The following is a 27,754-nucleotide window of genomic DNA, read 5'->3' on the forward strand; positions in this document are numbered from 1 at the left end:
TAAATCCATGAATGTTCTGACCAGCCTTTGGCATTGGGACAGAGAGAGCCTCTGGTGCCATCAGCACCAGAGCATTCAGTGAACTCTGCAGCAATGTCCAGACCTTCAAAGAAACTAATTTTAAGATAATCTCCATGGAAACCATCTATTCTGATTTTTCCCATGGCAACCGATGAGAACATAAACACAAGCATTACCCAACACCCTTACACCACATGGGCAATGCTGCTATCCAGTCTGGAAAATATAAGCTGCAAAGGGGGCTGTTTTCCATTGAAAATGAGGTTCTGGAACTTCTAATACAGATGTGCTGGTTCTTCCACCCTCTGTTGCCCAGTCACCACCACCACCTCAAGCCACCTGCCTCAAACTGACAAACCAGGCCAAAGAGTGGTTCAATTAGTATGGGCCCATCAAAAATGCTGAAAGGAAAGAGTCAGAGTCTGTTGCTAGCCCCCCACACCACCTCACACTGTCCACAGGCTGCAGGCATGTGTCCATTTAACTCTGAATTCCTGAGCACTCTGTGTACCAGATATATGCTGGGCACCCAGGGGAGACCACAGGACCAGCCCTCCAGGAAAACAAGTTAGGCCTGCATATAGCTGACTACAGGAGAGGGGCTGCTCCAGGTAGGTGGATCAGGAAGAAATCAGGCCCTGCTGGCCCCTGGGAAGGCTGCCTGGAGAAGGTACCATCTGGAAGGGGACTAACTGGATTAGTGCAGCTCTGCTGGGGAGGAGGGAAAGGGAAGAATCATGGTCACATGTAAGCAACTGGGTTTATTTCCACTTGTGGCCCATGTCTTTCATTTTCAGGTTTCTAGGCTTGAAAAAATAGTGTGGAATCAAAAGAAAGACCCTCAGGTGCCAATGGCCTCGGTTCTTGCCTACTCTGTCTGCTTTGTATCACACATGAGGTGTGCGGAAAGGGGGCTTGTCAGAATTACCTGATGGGATCATAAATGTGATCACCATCAGCAAAGTGGCAGCATCACAGCAGGGGATCTAGGGTTGAAATGAAAGGCACCTAGAGGCATGCCCATGGTCAGGTTTGCCTCGCTGTAAAGATCATAATGTCAAGACTCCACTGCCTGCTATACTGTGATTAAGGCTCAATTTCCCAGGTGAAACTGTGGAATCTTTATTGACTTGACCCCACACTTTGGTCTTCAGAATGAAAGAAAATCCCAAAATAGTTCTGAGAAATTTGAAAGACTTAACAGACTTCTCAAAGGTGTCTGAGCACACTGGGCCTCCCTGGTGGCGCAAGGGGTTAAGCACCTCACTATGAAGCAATCCACAGGCTCTGCAGCATGAGTTCGATCCCCAGCAGGCCAGGGCGAAACCCACATGGCGCAGCAGACCTCTCCTGTCTGCCCACTGCTCCCCTCAGCAGTGTATGTCAGTCTGCCTGTTCCCCACTCTGTCCCTGGCGAGTCATCTCACCGCCCGCATCTCTGGCCTGTACCCCAACTCTTGTATGCATAAACAGATAAATTTTTATATAAAAAAAAAAGGTGTATGAGCACAGGTTTATGTACCAGGCAAGCCCCTGTGCACACAGGACCAGACACAAAGGCCTCCGTGTGTCTCAGGATGCCAGAGTGGGTTTCTTCTGTTTCCACGACAGCAGTGATTGTCCTACCACGCCCTGACCTGGATTTCTGAGAATACGCCTCCTGTAAGTTTTACATTAAATAGGCCTCCTTCCTAAGCATCATGCCACTCTCCTCCTCCACTCTCCTCTTGCTTGTAGAATCAGCAGGAATTTGCCAATGCAGGAAATTACCATCAATCACTCAAAGGCACAGCTTAGAGAAGGGAATATGCAGCTTCTGTGCTGTCATCCCCATAGCTCTGTCTCTTGCCACAACGGCTGTCATCAGTCTTGGGGCTTGTTCCTGTTCTTGCTACCTAAAAGCTCCACAAAAATCTTCTTCTGGGGGATTAACATTAACACAAGTACCCAGGCCACCTCAAGTTCAGGTGTCAGAAACTCCCACCAGTTGTCCTAAAGGCCCAGAAGGCTGTGGGGCTGACAGCAATGTCTGCAGGGTGAGAGGGGGGAGGCAGGGATGCAGAGGGGGCAGGTGGTCTGGAGAAGGGGAATTCAATCAACAGGCAACTGACTTGGAATGCTGCAGTAGCACTAATGGAGAGGACAGGGGCTGAGACAGGATGACAGACCCCCCACAGAGGGCTGCAGTGGGTCCCACGCTCCCTCTAACTGATGTCCTCGGCTGGAAATTAAACCACGCATCTACCCGCCCAGTTGTAAACAGAGCGCAGTGGGTGGCTTTGGCTCTCAAGGGCCCACAGGGCAGCACTGAGATTTCCTTTTAATACTACACTGAGACTAGAATCAAAGAAACACCACCTCTCCTCTTCTGGAAAAAGGCAGAATTCTAGTGGGCCAAAAGGGACACCAATTCTCCAAGTGCCTCTCCCCAGTTGTATTCCCCATGAGCCATAAAAACTTCCCAAGATAGACAGAGACTCTGCTCCCTCCACTTCCCTGCCCAGGTCTCAGCATGGTCACCCTCAGCTAGACCATGTTCCATAGACCTGAGACTCTCAAAGTGGGACATTGGACCAGCAGCATCAGCAGTGTCTAGAAGTTTCCTAGAAATGCAAATTCCTTGCTGAATTAGATAATCTGGAGCACAAGGCCTGCTGTTTTAACAGACCTCAGGGTGATTCTGGTGCACACTAAAATTTGAGAACCCCTGCAAGAGGCTTATTGCTCCCACTGTCAAATGTTAGCAGGCCTGTCACTGTCTAGAAGCCCATTCTGATATATTTCTGCAAATGTCCTTCTTGTAGTTGTCAAAGGCAGCCCCCCACCCCCACCTTTCTGGTAAACACAGTAATTATTTAACATGTGTCTGGTAACAGTCCTGGCCCACCTCCCAGTGAAGTAAGTTGTGGCCTCTGGAGGGAAAAGGAGACAAATCCTGCCTGCTTCCCAGCAGTGGACACAATAGGTGAGAACCCCATCCCAGGTGGCTCCTATGCCAGGCGTCAGGGTCTTTGGTGGCCCTAGGACCTGCACAACCACATTCCCACCAGCCATTGCCCAAGGATGCTCTGCTTCAAGCAGAAAACATTCTTTAAAAAAAATTGTGGTCTGGGGCCTCACCTGGTGGCACAGTGGTTGAGCGCTGGGCTGCGAAGCTGCCCGCAGCCTCTGCAGCGCCGGTTCGATCCCCGGACACTGGCGAGGGTCCCACATGGCACAGCAGACCTCTCCTGCTGCGCCCGCTGCTCCCCTCAGCAGTGTATTTCGTCGGTATGCCTGCTCTGTTCCCCGCTCTGGTGAATTCTCTCACCCTCCCGCGCTTCTGACTGTACCCAGTGCTTGTATAAATAAATAAATAAATCTTTAAAAAATAAAATATTTATGGTCTGGGGCCTCCCTGGTGGCACGGGGGGGTTAAGACGTAACCTATGAAGCTGTCCTCAGCTACTACAGCACAAGTTCGATCCCCTGGCTGGCCAGGGAGCAACCCACATGGCAGAGCAGACCTCTCCTGACTCACCCACTGCTCCCCTCAACAGTGTATTTCATTCAGTCGGCCTGTTCTATTCCCCACTCTGTCTCTGGTGAATCTTCCCACCCGCCCTCCACACCTCTGGACTGTACCCCAGCTCTTGTATGCAAAAAGAAACAAATCTTTGGGCCTCCCCGGTGGCGCAGTGGCTGAATGCTGGGTTGTGAAGCTGCCCACAGCCTCTGCAGCGCCAATTCAATCCCCGGCCGCCAGGTGAGAGTCCCACATGGCACACAGACCTCTCCTGCCGCCCGCTGCTCCCCTCAGCAGTGTACTTCGGTCCTTCTGCCTGTTCTGCTCCCTGCTCTGGCTCTGGTGAATTCTCTCACCCTCCCGCGCTTTTGACTGTACCCAGTGCTTGTATAAATAAATAAATCTAAAAAAAAAAAAAAAGTTTAAACCCAAATGCCCAAAAATAGATGACTGGATCAAGAAGATGTGGTACATATACACAATGGAATATTACTCAGCAATCAAAAAAGATAAACACATGCAGTTTGCAGCAACATGGATGGAGCTAGACAGGATCATGCTCAGTGAAATAAGTCAGAAAGAAAAAGAAAAATACCGGATGGTCTCACTCATAGCAGGAGTTTAGAAAACCTACATAAGAGACCAGGAAAAAGACTAATCAATGAAAAGTAATAACCAAAATCAACAAGCAACTATAAACCAGAGACACACTACAGGGGTGGGGGGGATTAGAAAGGGGTGGGGAGAGGAAGAACTAGAGTCAAAATAAGGGGGGGGGGGTGCAATTGTATGGGGAATATAACCAAAATGAAAATGCATACATTGTACAAAGATGAAAAATGATGTAAGAATTATATAAAATAAAATATTTTTTAAAAAGTTAAAAAAAAAAAAGAAATAAATCTTTGGGGAAAAAATATGGTTTGTACAGAAAAAATAAAAATTACCCAAAAATATTTAGTTTGATAAAAATATTGAATCTTCTTCACTTTTAATCTTGTTAGTGGAAAGCCACTGAAATTAAGAAACCCAAGCACCTGCCATGATTTTCATCAGGAACAACACCTATGAAGTGAGGCCTCTACTGCCCACCTGGGCTGGCAAGGGCACTATGGTCACCTACCCAGCCCCCTGCAGTATGATCTTTTTTTTTTTTTAGATTTATTTATTTATTTGTGCAAGCACAGTGTACAGTCAGAAGCGCGGGAGGGTGAGAGAATTCACCAGAGCCAGAGCGGGGAGCAGAGCAGGCAGAAGGACTGAAGTACACTGCTGAGGGGAGCAGCGGGCGGCAGGAGAGGTCTGTGCGCCATGTGGGACCCTCCTCTGGCAGTCGGGGAGCAGCCGGGGATCGAATCGGCGCTGCAGAAGCTGCGGGCAGATTCGCAACCCAGCACTCAACCACTGCGCCACCGGGGAGGCCCTGCAGTACGATCTTTTGCAGAGAGGCAGCAAGATGCAGGCTAATGGGAGCAACCAGGGTGCAGACAATCAAGGCGACCTTTCTGAAGTGACAGGAGAGATGTGTCCATTGGCCCCAATCTTGGTTCAGACCAGCACAAAGAGGCAGTACAGCTGTGCCCACCAACCAAGTTGTTTATGTAGATCCCAATGCCTAGGTTTCTAGCATCAGCAACCTTCCTAGTAGGGCTGCCTGACACCTTTGCCAGGAGAGTCCTTGCAAGATTGCTGTTTCCATCCCAGGAAGGTGTCTGGCCAGCCCAATTTGCTAATGCCCCTGTGACCTGTTCCCAATGAAGACCCTCTTGGGTGATTTGGAGATGTTCCACATACTGGGACCCCCTGGGGCTCTTCTAGTCAAGGGTCCCTTTAGTTGTGTTAGCAAAAGGGCTAAGACCTGAACTTCAATCCCAGGGGTCTGGGTCACTCACCCACAGGTGACCTTGGCTCAGGTTCCTCCTTTGTGCAGCAGAGGAGGCAATAATGAAATACCCCATGGACACCACACAGAGATGTGCCACCGGGAGCTCCCAGAAAACATGAAAACAAAGTGCCCATTGTCCCAAGTCTGTTCACAAGAGCCAGTTCAGGCACCAGCCTCCCAATCACAAAGATGGAGGCTGTGACCCTTCAGCCAGAGGGTATGAGCAGAGAGCACGCCTGAGCCTTTTAGGAGGCACATCTTGACCTTCACAGACACTCCAAGCCTAAGGGCAGGGCAGCCACTGTGCTGGGAGAAAAGGGCTGGGTTTTCCAAGAGGCATAAATACCCAGGGATCTTCTGACTCCATTCAGGTACTGGAGCCTTCTGCTGCCAAGAGCCCCTGTAAGTGCCTTGGAAAATTAGGAACCAGAATCAGAGTCAAGTGGAGAAAAGAGGTTCTTCTGTAAGATGTGTAGATCTGAGGTTCACTCCTGTTCCAAACACCCACAATGCCAGCCAAGCATTCCCTGAAATCCACACATCTCCCCGATACTGAAAGTAAACGCTACCTAGAAATTTGTGATCTCAGTGAGAGACCCAAGTCCTCCATGCTCCTCAGCAAGAAAGCAAATCTGGGGCCTCCCTGGTGGCTCAAGAGGTTAAGACACAGCACTATGAAGCTGTCTGCAGCTTCTGCAGCATGAGTTCACTCCCCAGCCAGGGAGGTGACCCACATGGCGCAGCAGACCTCTCCTGTCACGCCTGCTGCTCCCCTCAGCAATGTATTTCAGTCAGTCCACCTATTCTGCTCCCCACTCTGTCTCTGATGAATCCTCTCACCCCCGCCCCTGCACCTCTGGCCTATACCCCAGTTCTTGTATGCATAAATAAATAAACCTTTAAAAAAAAAAAAGGAAAGCAAATCTAAGGGACAAGTGGAAATGGGACCCTGGCCCCACCTTGAGTCTATGACTCCTAAAGCTAGGTGCCTGGGGTAAGATCCAGTGCCAAGATTCCCGGGGCCAGGAATGGGGGCCCAAGAACCCTGTGAGTCAAGCCCACCCTGTGCAGTGCCACACAACAGACATGTGGGAGCTGATGTGGGTGTATGTGAGGCAGCTAGGATTCCACCCTCAGAACCGAGGAACAAAGAAGAAGGAACAGACCATAGTCGGGGAAGGCTGAGGTTTCAGTCAGATGCCTCCTCTTCTGCAGACAGTTCTGACACTGAGGCTCTGGGGGTCCTGGATACCCTTCCCTGAAGAATCACGGTGTTGGGGAAGGAAAACAGGCCCATTCCACCCACTTCATGGATTTGCTTTCTGGTCTGGGAGCACAGAGGACTCGAGTCTCATAAAAAGCACAACAGATGCCTATAAGAGTCGAAATCCCGGGCCTCCCCAGTGGCACAGCGGTTGAGCGCTGGGTTGCAAAGCTGCCCGCAGCCTCTGCAGCACCGGTTCGATCCCGGGCCACCGGGCAAGGGTCCCACATGGTGCGCAGACCTCTCCTGCTGCTCACTGTTCCCCTCAGCAGTGCACTTCGTCACATCTGCCTGCTCTGCTCTCCGCTCTGACTCTGGTGAATTCTCTCGCCCTCCCGTGCTTCTGACTATACCCAGTGCATGTATAAATAAATAAGTAAATCTTTAAAAAAAAAAAAAAAGAGTCGAAATCCCTCACTTGAGGATGGCCTGTGGAGGAGTCAACGTCAAAAACCATCCCAGTCAGAATGGCCCCCACTCACTGCAGTAGGTTTTGAACACATAATCACCCTGACTGGGCAGAGGATTCATCCACTTCTCAGTTGGATAGAGGAAGGAAGAGGAACATTTTAAAAATAGCTAAAGCTTGGTGAGGACTCGCCATGCGCTGGGCATGGTTCCAAGTCCCTGCTTGGCATGTACCATCTCGTGAAACCTCACGAAGGAGGACCTAGTATCTATTCAAGGTGCATGGAGAAAAGCCCTCAGCCCCAGGACTCAAGGTTACTGCCTGAGCTGGAGCAGCCAGCCCTGAGAACTCAAGAAGTAATTTATCAGTTTCTCTGAATTACCTGGAACTCTGCATTCTCCCTTCCTGCCCGCCCCCCACCATATTCCTTCCCAGTTGCATAATGGGCCCTCAGATGTTAGGAGGGAGGGCATGAATAGAGTAAATCCATATAAATGCATCTTTGCTATTTAAAGTGGTTTAAAATGTTCCTGTGGTTGAGGGAGAAGTCAGACCTATGGCAGCTGGGACTTGGGGGGCAGGTGCCAAATCCAAGGTCAGCCAAAACACAAAGGTCTCTATACCTCACAGACAAGCCCCAAAGCACAGAGAGCAGGAGGAAGTGAGACCCAGGTGAAAGAGTACAGAGGACGACCAGGGAAGAGTTAAGCACTAGATGCCAGAAACCCCAGCACGAGCTGCAGACAGCTTGTGGGTCGCCTCCCTTTTGCCCCCACACCAGCCCCTCTGCAAGGCACTCATCTGCGCGCCTGAGGCCCTTCCAACCTTCTTCCAGCTTGGTAGCATGTCACGAGGCAGAACACGGAGTTTCCTGCCCACCCTCCGCCCAGCGCATGGGCTGGAACCCTTCCTCTGCAGCCTTCCAGCAGAGAAAGCTCCCCAGCACAGCCCTAAAACCCTCCCCATGCACAACTCAGCCAAGAATAGAGGGAAAATGGAACCCATTATTCTCATTCTGAAGGGCTGGGAAATGGCTTGTGCTTTTCAACATGAAATGTGCCTAAAAATAAGCTGTGACTTTCACCCAGAGGTTGAAAATAGCTTGGTTGGTGAACAGAGCACTGTTCACAGTGGACTCAAGGATAGCCTTCATTCCAAGAGTCAGAGTTAAATGCCACAGTCAGAGCAGGGGTCCTGGCAGGGGGTTTTCCAGGGCACAGGCGCTGGCAGAGCCTCACAGGGCTGTCCCGGCTGTGGTCTGTCCTCAAACTGCCACATTCTAACAGGCACACAGTTGGGGAATTCAAGACCTAGCACCTGGCCTGGAGCTTCTTAAAATCCCCAAATGCCCAGACGGGTCTTGTGTGACTCTAAGGCCTAAGGCCCAGGGGTGGAGGGGGTTGAGGGTTATCCGAAAGGAGAGCTCCTGAGCACAGCGGCAGAGTTCACAGGTTCTTTGAGAAGACAAGCCACCTTGGCCAGCCATCAAAAAACTCACCAGGTGCCATCTCAGAGCCAAGGAGCTGCAGGCAGGGGAAGCAAGAACACCCTCCAATTGTGAAGAATACCAAGTGAAGAAAACCAAGTTGCTAAAGGTCTTCCTTTGTTATTTACCATCATCCCTGAAAGATCTTAAAGTTTGACAAGCCAAACATTCCCACAAAGTGGGCTTCTATTAGAAACCCAGGCCTAGAGACTTGGGTTGCAGAAGGGGGCCCAGCCTGGCCCGACTGCCCACACCTCCCCCATGGCTGGATCAGCCTCCTCTGGAGGCTGGGGCTTTCACCTGGGGCTTTTACCTGGGGGCAACTCTGCCTACGCCCTCTGAGACATCTGGCAATGTCTGGAGACAGATTTGTTTGTTACAAGCAGGGATGAGGGGAGGCTACTGGCATCCAGTGGGTAGAAGTCAGAGATGCTGCTAAACTTCCCACAATGCACAGGACAGCCCCCACAACAAAGAGTTACCAGGTCTAAAGACTCAATGGCACAGAGATTAGAGGTTGCCTGGGTTCCTGGAGGGATAGCACATGGGTACAGTTAGAGGCTCTCACACTTGCCAGCTCCTGGCACGTGGCTGTGGAGCACATGGGGTGGCTGTGGAGCACATGGGGTGCCTGTGGAGCTGAGACCCCAGGCCAGCCATGGAATCAGTCAGCAGGTGCTATCTGAGTGCCAGGAAGGCCCTTGTGTAAGAAGAGAGAGACCACACTCCTCAGCTTCCCTTCCTACCACAGGGGAAACCCAAGCACCAAGAGGTGCTGTAAGAAAGGGCTCTCCTCAGTCTGGGGAGAGGGTTGCATAACAATGTGAGTGCACTCAGTGTACCACACCCTACATTTAAAAATGGCTGAAATGGTCAACTTCACATAATACATATAAAGCAAAACAAGCAAAAAAACCCTTGCTTTACTCTTAGCCTTGGAGTCCTGCAATCAGAAGTCTCTAGAGCATACACTACTGGGGCCTATGTCTGGAGGAGGCCGTCTCAAAGGGGGTTATGACAAGTAAGGAAAAAGTCCCAACAAAGGAAGAGTTTAGTATTAACAAGTCGAGTCCCTTCAAGACTGTAAGCTCACCTATACCACACATGGGATGCTGAGACCTGCCTTTGGGGCATTCAGCTCACATTGGATATATAGGGCCTGAACCCACACCAAGGGATGGGACCCCAAAGCCCACACTCCTTCCCGTTTGGGACCACATGGTGATGCCCAGTGGGAAGAACTGATGACAGCGCGCTCATAGTATGGGAATAAATGGTTTTCCTAGGCCTTGCTGAGTGGTTCACCCAACACACCCTGCCCTGTCCTGCTGGCTTTCCTATTCCATGTGACTTCCCTCATCTATCAGGACCCACAGCTCTGGGTAGGAAGGGTGTCACTGAGCAGGACTGTGGGGACAAGAGGAAGCTTGTCCAAGTTACTTTTCTAATAACTCCAAGAAAAGGAGCATAGGATCGTCCCTTGCTGGTGAATACTAACCATTCCTAAGAGACAGTGCAAGGCCCTCCCCTGGGACAGCGAAGAGCTGTGATGCAGCCCTTGGCTGCCTGCAGTTTCTAGCTTAGTCAGTCAGGCTCAGAGGAGCCAGCATGGTAGGCTCCCAGGTCGAGGCATCTGAGCAGGTGACTAAACCCCAGGTGTCTCACCTGAGAATGACAGCAACAACTTTACTCATCCCGACAAGGGAAGAATAAACAGGGTAGCACATGTGAGGCTTTAGCTGGGCCTGACTCACTGTAAATGGCCAACAGACAGGGAGCAATAGAGAAGGCCTGAACACCAGAGGATCCCAACCCTGCAGTTTGGAATATGTTTTTCTAGTGGAAGATGAAATGGCAGAAGCAGACCACCAGCTAACCCAGCCATTCCCCAACAAAGCCAAAAGCTGAGAACTGGCCACACATTAGCAAATGCAGAGGGAGTAATAAAACCTCCCAGCCCAGGGCAGCCCTTGAAAGAAAAGCTTTAAATCCCAATTGGGCCCATTCCTAGAAGTAGTTCTACCACATAGGACAGGGGCATATGTGTGTAAAGGGGGTGGAGGGGTTGTGCTAGAGCCAAAGAAAACCCAGGATGGACTCAAAGGCTTCCTGGTTCTATTCTGGGCCCAGCCTTGATTTGTTGGGAGCCCTGGGCAAGCTGCTTCCTGTTGTTCAGGCCAGTTTCCGACTGTGGGAGAGGCCATACTGCCTCTTAGGACCAGGAGGGAGAGATTTAAACAAACTGCCGCCACTGCAGCTTAAAACCCTTGAACTCCCATCCTTGGTTTTAAAATTTATTTCAGCCAAAGCTGAAAGCAATCTTATTCAATGAGACTATATCGGTTATCATTTTTCTCTCCAAATATTTATCAAAAATTATTGCAGCACTGACTGCCCTTTGACCAACAAAGGTACTAAAAATGGTTTGTGGCTGAGAATCTTCCTTTCCATGGCTTAAAAAAAAGGAAGTGAGAACAACAGGGCTGGGGCCCATCCCATTCGTCCCAGCTGTGACTTCAGACCCTGCACCCTCTAGGAACCCTACATTGGTGTCCTGTGCCCCGGGTTAGCATGGGACGGGCCTTTCTTTTTTCTAGGCCTAGACCATGGAAACATTCCCCCACCAAATGGAACAGGACCTGGGCCCTTAGCAGCCCACCCTAACAGCCTCTTGACAGCGTGTCTGTTCATTCTAGATTCAAGACCAAGCACCAAAGGATTATGTTAAGTTACAACATTTTACTAGGGTCCACACCCATGATGGGTCTAGGCCTCTAACCCCCACCATTTCTAAGCCCACTTCCCACCAGAGTCACAGGCTCAGGACCTGCCTGCCAAGCCACTTACCAGATTCCCAGAGGAGCCGACTAATGTGGCTCGGGACCGCTGCACTCTTACTTCTCCATAGTCGACATCAAAGTTACTCTTCCACACCATCACCTGCCAAGGGCAACAAGCACAAAGAATCAGGGTTTGGAGGAAAAGCCCTTTGTAGTGTTTTTCATGAGGGAAATGAGGCCAGAGGACAGCCTCAAAGTTCTGGACCCACGTGGCAGGACAGTGGTCCCCACCTGACACCTCAACTCAACTCTAGACCTGCCTCACCTCAGAGCGCTGGCTGTTTGGACAAGCATCAAGAGGACCTGGATGAGCCACCAAGATGGAGAGTGACTATGTGCCTCTACATGTGCTGGTCCCTCTGCCTGGGAGTTTCAGGCCCAAAGTCCATGTAGCTGGAGCCTTCTCAGGCCTGAAGTGTCTACTTCAACATCAACTTCCCAGAGGGCCCTTTGCTGGCCCTCCTGCTAATTTTCACCACAATCCTTTACTTCCTTCATAACAAATTCAGTACTTATTTAATCTATCTGTCCCTCTTCCTTGTTTATAATTTATCTCCCGCTGAAAGAAAAACTTCTGAGGGGGTAGCCTGGCCTGTTACACTGTGAGTACTTGTTAAGATATGGACTCTAAGCCAGACCACTGTGGTTAACATCCTGACTCCCCCAAACTCTGTGGCTCCAGGTACTAAGGGAGTCAACCTCTCTCTGCTTCAGTTTCCTCAACAGTGAAAAGGGGCTGATTCTACTTCTAAGCCCCACAGACTGCAGTGATGCTCATAGAAGACAGCTCGGCACAAACACTGCCATCAGGGAGTACTTGGTAACACACCCGTCATCCCACATCCCACTTGGAGGTTCTTCAAGTCCTGAATTGCTCCAACAAAAGCTGAGGGAAAGGCCCTGCTGGGAGCAAGCGTGCCCTCTGCTGGTAGGCGTGGGCCATGTGAGGCTGCTCCCTGCTAGAGTGGCTCCTAGGATGTTGGGAAATGTGGCCATGGCAAATGGTCAACTGAGGTCACAGAAAAATCCCCACATCCACATAAGATGAACACTCAATGTACCCCTGGATAACTTCCTCCTGAGAAGCGGTCACAAGCCTGCATGTTAGGCGGCTCCATGGCATACAATACCAGTTTCTGCTCTCTGACAGATAATGAGGTCTCTTCTTCCCCTTTACAAAAGTGTCGGCACACAGACTCTTGCTTAGAGGGTCCTTGTGTAACTGCACAAATCTAACTGCTGAATAAATGCCTGGGGTGGAATGGCTTTCATGAGTGTGAAGAGATGTTGCTGAATGTCACTCCAAACAGTTCTCAGAGCAGACTTTAAGCCAGCCAGGGAGTTGAGAGCAGGAGCTGCCTGAGAAGGGACCCGGGTGGGTGGAAGCCCCACTTTCTACCAGGCTGCCCCTGTACTAGGTGATTTCCTTTCGCCATCATTATGGTATGAACTTGCTATGTTAGTTTCCCCAGTCTTGCAGGCAATGAACTAGCCCTCCATGCCCAGGGTGGGTTCAGGGGTCCCCTTGGCTTTCCTCCCTCTTGTCTGGTTCTAGCAGGAATCTAGTGTGCTGGTCCGGGCAGTCTCAAAGCCTGCAACCACCCTCAACTCTACTGGTAGCAACTCAACCAATATTGTGCGTGGGGTTCACAGGAGACATGTAGGACTTTCCTGGGCTGAATATCAGAACTGTGAGGCCCACCATCAATGAACATTTGGGGCACATGCAAGGTGACGAGCGGCACCCCTACTCTCTGCTTCAGGGGAGTCAGCTTTCTGGACAAACTACCGGAACCTGGTCTGAGATTTCTGATGGATAGAAACATTCCTTCAAAGCCCCTGAAAATTCACAGGGGCCAGACACTAGGTCAGGCCAGTGAGTGCCCACCAGGAGACAGGGCAGTGTACAGTAGTCTGGGCTGGAGGCATACCAGAGTTGACAAGTTGAAAGCTTTGGCACAAAGGACAAGGTGAGATAGAACCCCCTCACACATGTCCTCTCTCCGAAGGCAAAAGAGTGTGAAATGCTGAGCCTTCAACAATACACGAGCAGGCCAGGGAGCTCCAGTGTCACCTCCAGCTCTGTCATCTGCTAAGACTCAGGTGCCTGCATCTGCAGACTGGGATGAGCAGGCCTGCCCCACAGGGCACAGGGACTGAAGGAGACAAAAAGCTCTTACCCGTTGCCCACATTACCAGACTGTACTGAGTATCTAATAATTCTTAACAAATTATTCATTTATAAGCAGGAAAAAGAACTCACTAAAAAACCTGTGCCTTTCAGGGGACCTCTTCCTGCCCGCTTGTGTCTATGCAAGAGTCCTTCATTCTTCTCTCCCTTGCCCTAATAAACCTGCTACACACACACACACACACACACACACACACACACACACACACACACACACACACACACATACATATATATAAGATACTGACACAGGGCCAGCATTTGTAGAAGACCCACTCAGGGAAGGCAAGGACCCTCAGTCTGAACACTAGCCCCAAGTTCAACCTCTGTGGTTGCTGAGTCACCATTGATGCTGGTGAAACCTGCCCCCCAAGATGCCTTGGCCTCCTGTTCTCTTCTGGTCTGTATCAGCCAAGATGCCTCAGTGCCTTCTTTACTTACCTGTTCATCAGCACCTCCAGAAGCAAAATACTCCCCCGTTCTTGAGAAGGCAACAGTGGTGGCTGGGCCCTATCAGAACAAACAAACAAAACAGAGACAAAGGTCACTCTAGATTCTACAAGATTGGACACCAGAAGTTCCTGAGTGAAGCAGTAGCAGGACAAGGGCTGAGGGCCTCACTCAGTCTACATCTGTCCCGCCTTTGGCCAAGGAACGATTGGATGAAGTCAAGTGTGAAGCCACAGCTAAGACCTCTGTTCTCAGCACCACTGATAGGACAAAGGCCAGAGGGTAGAGGTGGGCAGAGAAGAATGGCAGCCCTGCAGAGCAGCCATCACTGCCACACATCCCAAGAAGTCGGAGGTCAGAGGTACATTCACTTACTCCACGTCCAGGACAGAACTCCCTGGCCAGGCCTTGCTCCTCCCCACACCACCCTGCAGAGCTGAAGCAGGAGCCAATGAACAGAGGCAGGGACAGCTGGGGAACTCAGATAACACAAGAGGCAAGGCCCAGGGCAGGAAGGAGGCTGGGAGGGGGCTGCTTCTGGACAGGGGCCATGGGACACATCCCTCTAACATGTATGTCACTTTCCTCAGGATGAGACATGCCTGCTCTAACTTCCCAGGTGTAAAGGACCTGACAGGCAATGCCAGACCCGAGCCAGGCAGCTAAGGCCCGGGCTTGGGATAAGGAAGCATGATCTTGAAGGAGAGAAAGGTTCCTCCCCATATGCCCAACATCCATGGCAGAAAGATGCAGAGTGAGAACCCATTCAGCCATACCACGAACCATTCCTCCTCCAGTCAAATTTTTAGTGTGGCAGGGTCTAACATTCCTCAAGCAATACCAGGTAAAAGAGGTTCTCTCTATGATGGTGACTGTGCAGTCACTATCATGAAGGTCAGCCCAGTGTCTCCGGACCAGGGCAGGAACTAGCAAGCCACACAAGGTGTTTGGGCAGTGGGGGCTGATGGAAGCGGTGGAGCCACAGACAAGAGAAATCCCAGAATAACTGGGAGCTAGAACAGTGATCGATCGGAGCGAGGTGAGCTTCTGCTTGCCCACAGGTGGTTTGGTGAGCTTCCCCTTGGGCCCAGGCACACCGAACAAGAGGGAACATGCCCACTTACAGTTCCTCTTCTCCAAGGTGCCCGCCGTGGGGGGCTAAAGAAATACAAGGCCAACGAGAACAAATGGATACAATTTGGAGTGACTTTTACTTGATTCCTGGAAATCTTTGCAATTTGTACTTCAAAAATTTTAGCAGGTAGGTAGAGTTGCTACATTACTATTAAAACAAAACAACAAAACTATTTTCATTTTGAGGAAAGACAAAGAGGGAACAGAGAAAAAGGAAGGAAACCAGTACATGGAGTATCAAATAAGACGGACTCTGCCTGCCCAGAGCTCGCTGAGTAATGGAGGGTTTCCAAGTCCCAGCAACTAAGGAACCAAACAACTATTCATGGGTCAGACACTTCCCTGTCATCACTCAACCACCAGATGCTAAGTGGGGGACAAGATGGAGGTTGAACAGCAGAACTGAAAGGCAGAGCCAGCAGCTGACCAGGGCCTGGGAGAGAGCAGGTGCTGGGAGCCCTCCAGGCAGAATCATGGGAGCTTTTCCCAGAGTCCAGGTCCCTGGAGACTCCAGGGATGGGGTGAGAGACAGATATGCTCCAAGGAGAATCTGTAGGGCAAGGCCACAGTCCTCCCCAACAGAGTCCTGTCACCAGGAAGACTGCTTGGCTCCCACCCCAGGTACCTCCACATTCCTGGGAAAACCAGTTTTCTACAAAGGCTTCTGCCTGTCTATCTGGGGACACACAAGGAGCCCGGGGCACCAGAATACAGCCCAGAGAGTAGTTGACTAGCACTGACTGGCACTGCCTACGGAGGCCAAAGGCAACATGGGCAAGAATGCAGACCGCTGACCATCAGCACCCCCAATTGCTCAGGCAGCCTTTAGAACCCTCAAGAACCCAGGCCCTCTCTGTCCTTATCCGTGCTCCAGTCCCAGTGGGCTGCTCGTGGCTCCTCAAACACGGTGTGCTCGACAAGGTCTCTTTGTCTACATACTTTTGGCAGTCTTCTACAATGAGCTTTTAATTCAGGTATTTTAAATCTTCCTTGGTTTTAAATAAATTCATTTAAAGCTACAAATTTGCCTCTGGTTACCAGCTTAGATGGATCCCTATTCAGCTACTATTTTCACTGTGAGTCACTTTCAGATGTTTATTTTCCAATATGAATTTTCTCTTCAGCCCATCAGTTAGGCGTGTAATCTAATCTCCAAGCCATGGGAGCTTGAGGGAGTCTCTTTCATCACTGACACTGACCAGCTGTTATACACGTCCTTTGAGAATGTTTTGCATCTGTGGTAGCTCCTTCCTTTGAGTTAATCAATCACCCCTGGTGCACTTGTTGATGAGTTTGAGGAGGCTGCCAAGCTGTTTCCGCCCATAGGCAAGAACAGGAGCCTCCACACTCAGCAGCTCCTGGGTGTGACTCTTATCAGCAGCTCCTGGCTAGGGCTTCAGCAGGAGTCCAGCCCGCCTGCCCCGGCACTGCCAGAGGTGTCCATCTGCCTGAGACCCTGGTCTCCATCTGGCCAGGTCCACTGGCAGGAACGCCTCAAGGGTTCTATTCATTACTCCCTCCCTCTCCAGATTGGGCCAGTCTTTCTTTCTTTCTTATTTTTTTTTAAAGATTTATTTGTTTGGGGCCTCCCTGGTGGCGCAAGGGGTTAAGACGCAGCCTATGCAGTGGCCGTCCGCGGCCACTGTAGGACGAGTTGGATCCCCAGCCAGGGAGCTTATCCACATGTCACAGCAGACCTCTCCTGACTTGCCTGCTGCTCCCCTCAGCAGTGTATTTCGGTCGATCTGCCTGTTCTGCTCCCCACTCTGTCTCTGGTGACTCCTCACCCCCCCACCTCTGGCCTGTACCCCAGTTCTTGTATGCCTAAATAAATAAATCTTTAAAAAAAAAAGATTTATTTCAGTATGCATACAAGAGCTGGGGTACAGTCCAGAGATGCAGGAGGTGAGAGGAGTCACCAGAGACAGAGTGGGGAGCAGAACAGGCAGATTGACTGAAATACACTGCTGAGAGGAACAGCGGGCAAGACAGGAGAGGTCTGCCTCGCCATGTGGGTTTCTCCCTGGTGGGCTGGGGATCGAACACGTGCTGCATGAGGCTGTGGACTGCTTCATAGTGCGGTACTTAACCCCTTGTGCCACCACGGAGGCCCTGAGCCAGTCTTTCTTTTTTCTTTTTCTTTCTTTTTTTTTTTTTTAAAGATTTATTTACTTATTCATACAAGCACTGGGTACAGTCAGAAGCACAGGAGGGTGAGAGAATTCACCAGAGCCAGAGTGGAGAACAGAACAGGCAGACTGATGAAATACACTGCTGAGGGTAGCAGAGGGCACGGCAAGAGAGGTCTATCACGCCATGTGGGACCCTCGCTGGTGGCCGGGGATCGAACCGGCGCTGCAGAGGCTGTGGACAGCTTCGCAGTCCAGTGCTCAACCGCTGCGCCACCAGGGGAGGCCCTGGGCCAGTCTTTCTTGAGATGCTCCTGTTGGGTCATCAAAAGTCCTGGGCAGAGGGTGGCCTCCTACCTAACCTCACTCGTAACCCAGCTGCATTTGGTCCTTGATTGGACCCACATCAGCCATTTCGCTACTTGTCACCTCTCCCTTGCCAACTCACAGACCCAAGGGCCCCACACTGTCTAGTTCCTTCACTCTCAAAATAGCAAAACATCAATAAAGTTTAAAAAAATATTAATAAGGCAAAAACAAAAGCGCCCACGGTGATGTGATCCACAGCTCCTGGTGACACTTACTCTGTAGACCCCAGCAGAATGGCCTCTCCACTGTCCTCACTGAGGCCCTGCACACCGGAACTCAGGTTGTCAAGCCCATAACAGCCATACCAGCAAAGGCCTAGCCAGGTGCCCCACCGCCCACCACCTTGCCAGCATTCCAAAATGTTTTCCACTGGCTGCCAGCAAACAAACAGGATTGTCACATGCCCCAAGTCAGAAGTTAAAGAAGAATGGTCACCAAACCAACACAGAGACTATGGAGAAACTGACCAGCCCCCAGCATTTCCTCCACACTCCCCATCAGGTAGCTCCCACGCTTGTTTACCAGAGTCTGCTGGGGGCTGGCTCTTGGGTCTGATTGGCGGTCCCACTGGGAAAAGCTGCTGCCCAGGAAGCCAGGCTCTCTTGGGACCTCGGCCAAAGATACCCGTTCCCAGTCCTCGGCACTGCACTGCTGGCAAGAACAGAGGACCAGGGGCCACCCTGGTGGCGTAGGGGTTGTCTCAGCACTATCATACTATCACCACTGTGGCCTGAGTTCAATCCCCAGCCAGGGAGCTAACCCACATGGCGCTGCAGATCTCTCCTGCCTCGCCCGCTGCTCCCCTCAGCAGTGTATCTCAGCAGATCTGCCTGTTCTGTTCCTCACTCTGTCTGTGGTGAATCCTCACCCCCACACCTCTGGCCTATGCCCTAATTCTTGTATCCATAAATAAATAAATCTTTAAAAAAAAAAAAGAACAGAGGACCAAACTGGCCTCTCGGTCACTTTTGGGGAGTCAATGTACTTTTCTCCCTCTTTACGTCCCTTCACATCTCTAAGAGGTACCCAACCATTAAGCCAGGTAAGAGCCTCCCAAGCATGGAAGTACTTCTCCAAAATGAAGTGATTATACAGAGCTGCAGAGCGCCCCAAGAAACAAGGAAGGAGAGGTACTTCCCCAAGAGTGGCTACCACCTGGAACAGGCTTCCCCGTCACACCGCTGCCTCTCCTCCTCCAAGGTAAGCTCCCTTGTTGCCACTTCCCCAGTCCCAACCCAGGGCCTAGCCAGGCACAAGTTTCAGTAACATGGGTGGATCACACACTCCAGGTCTGTGATTTCCCACAACCAAGCCACAGGATTTAGCTCCCAGTGCAGACAGCAGACCCAGCACAGGGTTCTGGGTCCACTGGGTGACTGTTCACCCACTCCGCACCACGGGGGTGTGGGCAGCTGGGTCGTGTGGAACACATGCCCGTCAGTCCTTGTGCAGTTCAGTCACTCCACAGCGACACGAATACCAACTGCACAGCCACAAACACCAGATTTAACTCCCCACCCACACCCCACCCACCACCCTCTCCCAAATAGCTCTGGGGACTTAAACCAAATGAGCATGGCTCCAGATTATGTTTCAGAAAATACAGAAAAATAAATCTGTATTTCTAGCACTTTGCCCCCACACTTGCTACCCAGAGCTATGGGGGTCTGGCTCAAGGCACAAGGCTTTAGTGACAGCTGTCAGTGGGAAAGCCTCCCCCGCCCGGGCCCTCTTCCTTGCTATCAGTGAGGGGTGAGATGGGATGAGGAAGCTCCTGTGCAGCCCTGATGCCCCCACGTCTGTACTGAATGCAGGAACTCTCTTTGTTCCTGCTTGACTGTCACAGCCATAGCAGCTCACTAGAATAGGGCTTTCCAGAGCCTCAGAAAGGGCACCGTACACCCAGCCAGTCTGGTGCCATCAGACACCCAGCCTGTCCCCCAGGAGTCAGGCCCTGGAAAAGGTGACCAATAAGGGCACTGACCACACAACTGTACACCAAGGAGCCAGCAGGTCAAACCCACTTAGGGCAACTGGTGGGGACAAGCGTGTTGGATCAGGGGAGTCACTGAAGTCCACCTACCATAGGACAAAAAGGAAGTCAAGGCAAGAAGCTATCCTGAGGGAGATGGGAACACCAGAGAAAACACTTGAAAGGCTCCATGTGTGAGTGGGAATAGGGGAAATGGGTGACCCCAGCCCAGGGGCTATGGCCTTGTGCCCATCCAAAGGGGGCAAAGGGGCTAGGTCACCATGGTCCTAACAGACAATGACTGCCCATCCATGGTGCCAGGGCCACGCGCAGAAGAGAAACTTTAAATGGCCCCTTCAAGCGCTCTCGCCTAGAATAGCATGGGACCACTTTAAGAGCTAAAGTGGGAAGGGACTTACATGGTGAAAACCTATTGAGTCTGGGGCTGGACAAGGTAGTATGTCCTCTCCTAAAAGGGGGCAGATACGGAGTCCTGCTTATGGAGGAGGGAAGGCCTGGCAAAGTCACAGGCTGGAAGGATCTGACCTGGATGCATAAGGCCTTTGCTCCTGTTCTAAGCTCCTAAAGCTCAGGCTGCGCCCATGGAACAAAATGAGAGAAACCCATGGTTTCCAAGCCAGAAATGCGTAAGTAGAAGTAGTTTGTTCCTGGAAACATCACGGTGTTTCCTGATCAAGCTGGGCACCGCCACCTATGAGACAAGGCTGTGTGAACCCTTCCTAACCCAAGGCCTCAGTCAGAGATGCTGGTGAAGGCGACTAGGGCAGCGACTGCACCCGCCCAAGCCACTAAGTGAGAAACAGTCCGGTGTCCCCGGGGGTGAAGGCGGAGGACAGAGGGCAATGCACCATATCCAGGCTAGCTGCGCCTCCAGACCTGGGCCCCTCCTCCCAGGGCGGGCAGATTTGGCTGGCGGCAGAGGGGAACCTCAGCCTGTCCCACACCCCTGCACTGGTTCTGTATTTGATGGGAAACTTAGGGGATTGGGAAGAGAAAATCTGAGCCTCATACTCTGACTCCCACCTTCACTTGAGGTACACCGTGAAGGAAGGCAGGGCTGACCCACCTTCGCCCAGCCCTCCGAGTGCCAGCTAAGACTCAGCCCGTCTCTCCTGGTCTCCTTATTCATCTCGTGTCACCACTGGCTCTATTGTCTCACCAGGAAATGCCCCACTTCCCTGACTGGAAGCCCCAAGGAGGAGGACAACATTCATTTTGTACCCCTGGCCCTCAGCCTGGGAACAGGAGCTGCCCATGATGAGTGGACAGATGGCGAAATGGAAAGATGAGGGTGAGCCCACTTCTCCTTCCTCCTTCTTCCTCTGGGCACTGAGTTTGGCACCCTGAGGAAGAAATGATTCGGTGGAGCCATTTCCTGTTCTCCACACCCCCAAACCGCCAGTCATCCCCTAGCCTGTTTCCCACATTTCCAGGTGCCCCAGAGACAAGCCACACTGCAGTTTCACTCAAGTCTGTTTCACTTCTCCAAGAAAGCAGCGGAACAGGTTTCCCTGGTGTGCTCAAAGCTGCTCTGGAACCCCGGGACCCACATTTTAGATCCCTCGTTCCAGTGTTCTCGGGCTCAGAGGAGAGACAGTTGTTTAAAGAACACTCATAAAGAAGAAAAAGTCCCAGTGAGCACTTGGCCGCTTCACTGCACGGTGTTTCCATGCACCGCCTGTCCTCTCCTCTGTGGAGAGCGTGACAGGCAACAGCACTCAAATGCCAAAGGACTGGAAAGGTGGCTCCCAACAAGCTGACAACAGGACCAGCAGTCACCCCAGGCCAGCAGCACATACACTTATGTCTGCACACCAGACACGTCCCTGACAGGGAAGACCAGGGTCACCACAGACTGAGGACAACAAGAAGGCTCCAGGTCCCAAGGAAGCAGAAGAAAAGGCTCATGTTCTCACTGCCCAAAACTCAGATGTGCCCCAGCTCCAATGGCAGTTGGTCCCGGACAGCCTTGGGCTAGACACCCCACAAACTGGCCATCAGCCCACAATATATGAGTACCCCAGGGTCTCCCTCAGCCTTTAAGAGCTTGTTTCTACGCTCCATCTCTTGGTCATAGAAGTAGGAAGGATGAACTGAAAAACTCTGGTCTCTGTACCTGCTGCCCCCTGGGTATGGCAACTATACCCCAAGAGGGGACCTTCTGGTGAATGTTCAGCTCAGCAGGAGACAGCTCAAATACTCCCTGGTGGGGGCGTGAAAAGCCAGCTACTTGGGGAGTCCTGTCCAGAGGGATCGGGGCCTGGCCACTGCCCACCCAGCTTGTTCAGGCTAGCGAAAGCTTCTCAGAGAGAAGGCCTCCGTGCCCTCGACTCACTTCCCAGAACGTCCAAACAAACGTGAGCTGTTCCTCCTGCACACCAGCTTTGTGAGATACCTGCAGTTGTCTCTGTCTCCAAAGGCAGTGATGTTTTCAGACCCCACCCCAGTGAGAGGCTCCAGGGCTCTACTCAACCACCGGGCCAAGAGATGCCTGAGGTCCTTAGGGAACAGATTCCACCCTCGGGGTACAGTCATGATTCGCCAACCATGCCATCTGACCCTCTGCATGCCCCCTCCCACACCCAATTTAACTCCATACTCCTTTCTCAGCTGCAATGCCAGACCCAGTGCTTCTGCTAAGGTCCCAGGTCTTGCAGGCAGCAAACTCTTCTCTGCCTCTCACCCCACTGCCCAGGCTGTGAAGGGGCACCAAAACATCCCCAGAGAAAGGACACCTCAGGTGAACCCCAGCCCCACACAGGCCTCGAGACCACACCTCCGCCCCTCCCTGCTGCTCAGCACCGGCCAGCACCTCACCTGATGGCCGTGGAGCGTGTAGAGTAGCCGGCCTTCCATAAGGTCCAGAATCTTCAGGGTGGAGTCGCTGGAGGCTGTGACCAGGTAGTTTCCCGACGGGTGGAAGGAGAGGGCATTCACCGCGGCGCTGTGCACTGCTGAAGGACACTAGTCAGGGGCTGGCTGGGTGGCCCAGGGAGCCCAGCTGAAGCCTGAACACAGCCATCGGGGCCAACTGAGGCTCGCCATAGGACGGGGCTTTGGTGGCCATCATCGCTCAGAGGAGCCTCACAAGGACTTCCCAGGAAAGCAGCATGACCAAAGGACAGGATGACACTCATCCAGAGTCAAGGGCAGGCAGTAGGGGACATGGGACAGACGGGAGCAGATGTAAGGCCAGAAGGCTCAAGCAATTCTTCCCCCTCTCCCACCACACTGAGTAGTGGAGCTGGAGCAGAACAGAGGCCTCCAACACTTTTTGCTGTCTTACATACTGCATGTTTAGGGAACTAATGGAGAATAAAAGCCTCAAAATGCCAAAGAGATAAATACTGCCCCACAGGAGAGGACACGGGGGCGGGGAGAGAACTGATGGCCGTGACACTCTCAGGAGTCAGGCAGGCCCACCCTGTCACCTTGAACAAGCACCATGACACAGTGAGCCAGTTTCTCCTTCTGTACCCAGCACTCCTGTGTTAGGGGTGCAGTGGGGAGGCTACCAGGTTAAGTCCATGATGCCAGGTTAACACCAGGTTAAGCCTCTGCATGGAGTGTCCCCCAAGACCCATGCAACTCCAGGTCCTATATAGTTTCACCTACAACTCAACACCTCAACCTCATTCACGACTCTTCTCCAGCACTCCAGCCTGAACCCCATCCACCCTGGTGGCCCTTGTTCTGGCCAGGCCTGTTGGCTCCTCCAGCTGTGCGCCCTTTCCATCCCCTATTCCCATGGGCCCAGGAGACTCTTGTCCTCTCTTCTCTTGACCCTGAAGCTCAATGCTCAGAGTCACCTCCTCCAGGAAGCCTCTCTACCCTCCCCATCAGGGCAGGTCCCTTCATTTGTCCTCCTGAAGCACGGGTTTCTGATCAGGGCACTCCTCACAGCAGGGGCTTCACATTTGTGTGCAGCTACCTGATTCATGGCTGGGTCCCCCGAGAACTTGTGTTCCATCAGACAGGGCCACATTAGGTCCCTGGCTCCCGGTTCAAAGCCAGACACTGAGCAGGACTCAGTAAGCGGTTTGTGAGTAAGTGCGCTGGATCCAGCAGGCCACGTGGGGAAGCAATGTGTAGATCACCTGCATCACAGCATCCTAGAGCAGTGCTGGTGAGGGAACCAGTAGGGCCAGAACCATGACCACACAACTCAGAATTGCCACTATGTAAAGGCAAATCCTAAAACCAACCTCATCCAGGCCCTACGGGAATGCAGGACCATCACCAGACCACTGAACACCCACCACGAAAGAGCCCTCAGCAGAGCCCACAGGGGTGCATGGAGCCCCTCAGACACAAGGCCAGCCGACATGCCAGAGTGCCAGGGGAGTGAGGGTATAGACTTCCAAGCACCCTTAGGGGAGTTAGCCAGGACTTATGTAATGTGATATTTATAACTGAACTCCAAGAGATGGTCTGAAGAGAGGCTGACTAGGTCTCCACATCCAGCCCTTGGAGACAGAGTACAGAGGCCCCACAGTCTGATGCACTTCTCACCTGAGGCCACTTGGAAGGGAGGACAGCACCCTCAGTGTTTACCAAAATTGGGGTCTGGGGGAACAGAGGCATAAAGCCATAGTCGACCCTCACAGGAAGTGCACGAGCAATAGCAGAGAGACTGTAACACAGCATGCCCGTCACTACCCACATGTGGGCATGGACATGTGTGCAGGCCCAGGGTAGGGGTGAGGACAGTAGAGTCAGACGAAGAAAAGGGGTCATCTCTGGGGAGGACAAGGATGGGGGGACTTCTAATTTTTACTCTGCACACTTTCAGAATGTTTTTTTAGCCAGCAGCATGTAATCACTTGATTGCACAGCCCAGTAACTGATTAAAAGCGAAAACTTCCCTCCCTCAAAAAAGAGACTCTCATGTTCAGGGAGGCAGGAGACCCAAGTCTAGCTCAGCTCGGCCCTGCAGGCATTTCAGGTTGTGACAGCAAGTGCCCCATGTCCCTGAGGGGCCAGCTGTGCCCACCAGTGACACTGTTCACATGGGCAGCAAAGTGGTGATGGGGACAGGGACGGGGGTGGGGGAAAGGAGGGAGATGTTGCAAAAACACTGCAATATGGAGAAGACCCCCCACAGGTGGTCTGTCCCCCCCAACCCCTCAGCCCCAGCAGGAAGCCTTGGAGGTGGCCTGCCACAAGCCACTCTCTTTTTAGGCCTCTTTAAATGCTGCTGTGGGGCCTCCCCGGTGGCGCAGCGGTTGAGCGCTGGGTTGCGAGGCTGCCCGCAGCCTCTGCAGCGCCGGTTCGATTCCCGGCTGCTCCCCGGCCACCAGAGGAGGGTCCCACATGGCGCGCAGACCTCTCCTGCCGCCCGCTGCTCCCCTCAGCAGTGTACTTTGGTCCTTCTGCCTGCTCTGCTCCCCGCTCTGGCTCTGGTGAATTCTCTCACCCTCCCGCGCTTCTGACTGCACCCAGTGCTTGTATAAATAAATAAATAAATCTTTAAATAAGTAAGTAAATAAACAAATAAATAAATAAATAAATAAATAAATGCTGCTGTGGGCACAAATGCTCACTAGCCTGGAGAAGTGCTCACTGTTCTCATTCCTGCAGCCCCTGGCAGCCTACTCTGCAATGAATACCACCTTCACCCACCTGAGATGAGGCTGACAGAGGAACAGCCAGGAGCAGGAGGGTGGGTGGGGAAGGCAAAGCTCAGGAGGTCCCCGGGCTTCCCCAGAACCACCGGTGGAGGGTCAGGGTGTGAATAGCACACCAGGGCCTCTCACCTGACCAAGTCCACCCAGTGGGGGGACTCTCCCCCAGAGAGGGGCACCAACAGCCCAATTTCTCTATAAATGGCAGGAATATCAAAGGCTTCCTGGCTGGGGTGGAAACCTCTAGTATATTTGCTTCAGAAGGGGGTTCAGACTGGCACACCAGGCTTTTGGGAACGCACCAGACACCAGAACCCCCTGCCTTTTCTCACTCATGCCCTTCTCATCCACCAGCCCTGCCAGCCTCAGCCTCTCTGGCACTAGAGAGGGGTGAGGCTGGGCCCTTCCAGGGAGGCCTCCTCCTAAGAATCATCGCTGCCTGATGGTCCACCACAGGTTCGGCTGCCCCTGAGAGGGGAACCTCGTGTGATGAAGCGACTGTCCACAAGCGACCCACTTTCCACACTCAAAGCTGCAGGCCCTCTCTGAGCTCCATGGCAAAGAGCACTGGTGACCGGGGGCAGACTGCTTTTGGGCACAGTTGTGATGTCCTGGCCATTAACCCTCACCCCTACTCTACCCCAAAGAAGGGACTCCAACCAAGGGGAGAGATACACCACTGTCACCATTCTACCAGTCACCAGGCCAGGGAGGTAGCAGTGTAGCCGCTACAGCTACTGCCCAGTTTGTAAGTGGCAGGTAGCCTGAGGAGAAATGGGGATACCCATAATCCACACAGCTCGACAAGGAGAAGCCCTCAGCAAAACTGGCACATTGCCCAATGGGCTCCAAGCTGGACAAGAGGCCCAGAGAAATTCCAGGGGCCCAACAGGAGGTACTTCTGTGGGGCAGTTATACCAGGGCCCAGCCCTGCCAACATCTGCACAACAGGCTCAGCTCACTATAGCCAGGGTATAGCTCGTGATACACGACTGGCATTACCCAAGACACAATGGCTTTAGGTTTGCAAACACAATGGAAGTCCTCTCATAACCAGCAGTAAAAAAACACTCCTCTCCATGAATGCCACTTAAATGCCCACTTAAGAATGGTGAAAATGACCCAGTGAGTTGGCAGGAGCAGGCAAGACAGCGCACTGCCTCCCACCATCACTTCTGGTCTCAAAACACCAAGCCAAGGATGCAGGCCTGCCCTGCTAGGTGTACAGCTGCTTTAAAACCCTTCAGGACTGTATCTGGGCTACAGCAGGGCTGCAGGGGTATGTGTACTAGGGAGCCAGGGACCAAAAAACTGGGCCTCTCAGTTCCAACTAGAGCTTCCATCTAGAGCCACATTCTGCCAGGGACCTCAGGGAAACAGAAGACTAGAATCATCACAATGTGAGGCACCCTACGTGGGACAGTGGACACAACACCAGACTTCGAGTCCTGAGTTGGAAACTCACATTCGACGCTTGCCACCTGCATGACAGCAGGTAACCTCAGAATCCTCATCTGTGAAATGCGGAACACTGCTCTGCTGACCACCCTGCCTGCCCCTGGATAATGGACCTACTCATGCCTGTAAAGCACAAAGCACATCATGGGTTCTGGGACGGAGGCTGGTGCTCAGATGTGTGAACAGCCTTAACGTGGGCCCGGAGCATATGGAGCAGAAGCCACCTCCACGGGGACTGGCACTCCAGGGGTTCCAGCAGCCCCGCCGACTCCTTGTTGAATTGGGCAATCAGAACTGCTCCCCACAGTGAAGCCAAGAACTTCTGTGCCCGCGAGAACAGCCAGGCAGCTGCCTGCTGCAGCCCCAAGCACCAACACAGAAGAGGAAGTGTGCTCCCTAGAGCTCAACCCTGAGGCACCTGGCCACACACTGCAGTATCATACTCCCAGCTCTCTTAGAAGACCCAACAGGGTCGCACACCACTCAAGAATACCTGGTACTCCTCCAGAGCAACCAGGGGAGACACTGGTATCACTAGGTCCTTAGGAACTTTCCCCTGGGTTTCCTAGGGACCAGGGACAGAAAACAGCTCAGGCATCTGCTACAGAGGGCTGGGAGCACTTCTTATGTAATCAGTCCCCCAACAGTAACTCTGTGTATCTCTGGGTATGTGGCAGCAACTACGAAGGACCAAAGGAGGGCCTATGGGCTGCCAGTGGGTTACAATCACAGCGATCAAGGGAGACTCTAGACCTCTGCAGACCTGGAAGGTCCCTCCAGCAGCAAAGAGAGTGAAGGAAGTGTGCCCCAACCAATGTGCTCAGACCTGCCAGGCTCCTCTTTGAGCCCCAGAAGAGACTGGGTGAGCCTAGAAGTGATGGGATGTTTGCTGCTCTGAGTATTCACCATTCCATGCACTGGGCAGGGAGCTCAGAGAGAACCTGATTGTTTATGGAGTACCCCAAGCTCTCTGAAGCCTCTGATGGATCTTAGGGG

The 27,754-nt window shown here is 52.2% G+C and overlaps 1 protein-coding gene across 8 annotated transcripts in view; it reads right to left on the reverse strand.

The window, feature by feature from the left end:
- The window catches only part of POC1A (POC1 centriolar protein A), a 67,162-nt gene that overhangs the window by 28,348 nt on the left and 11,060 nt on the right, over nucleotides 1-27,754 (reverse strand). For 4 of the 8 annotated variants that reach the window (XM_054694366.1, XM_054694352.1, XM_054694377.1 and 1 more), the window contains exons 7-9: nucleotides 22,494-22,630; nucleotides 14,043-14,111; nucleotides 11,418-11,510 (exon numbers count right to left, since the gene is read on the reverse strand). In XM_054694366.1, coding sequence (XP_054550341.1) covers nucleotides 11,418-11,510; nucleotides 14,043-14,111; nucleotides 22,494-22,630 — 299 coding nt within the window. The remainder of the gene's footprint in view (nucleotides 1-11,417; nucleotides 11,511-14,042; nucleotides 14,112-22,493; nucleotides 22,631-27,754) is intronic. The other 4 variants (XM_037530143.2, XM_037530129.2, XM_054694359.1 and 1 more) reach the window with 1 other exon arrangement.

This window comes from Talpa occidentalis, unplaced genomic scaffold (assembly GCF_014898055.3).
Source record: "Talpa occidentalis isolate TD23 unplaced genomic scaffold, MPIMG_talOcc4v2.1 talOcc4.10, whole genome shotgun sequence".
Classification (NCBI taxonomy): domain Eukaryota; kingdom Metazoa; phylum Chordata; class Mammalia; order Eulipotyphla; family Talpidae; genus Talpa; species Talpa occidentalis.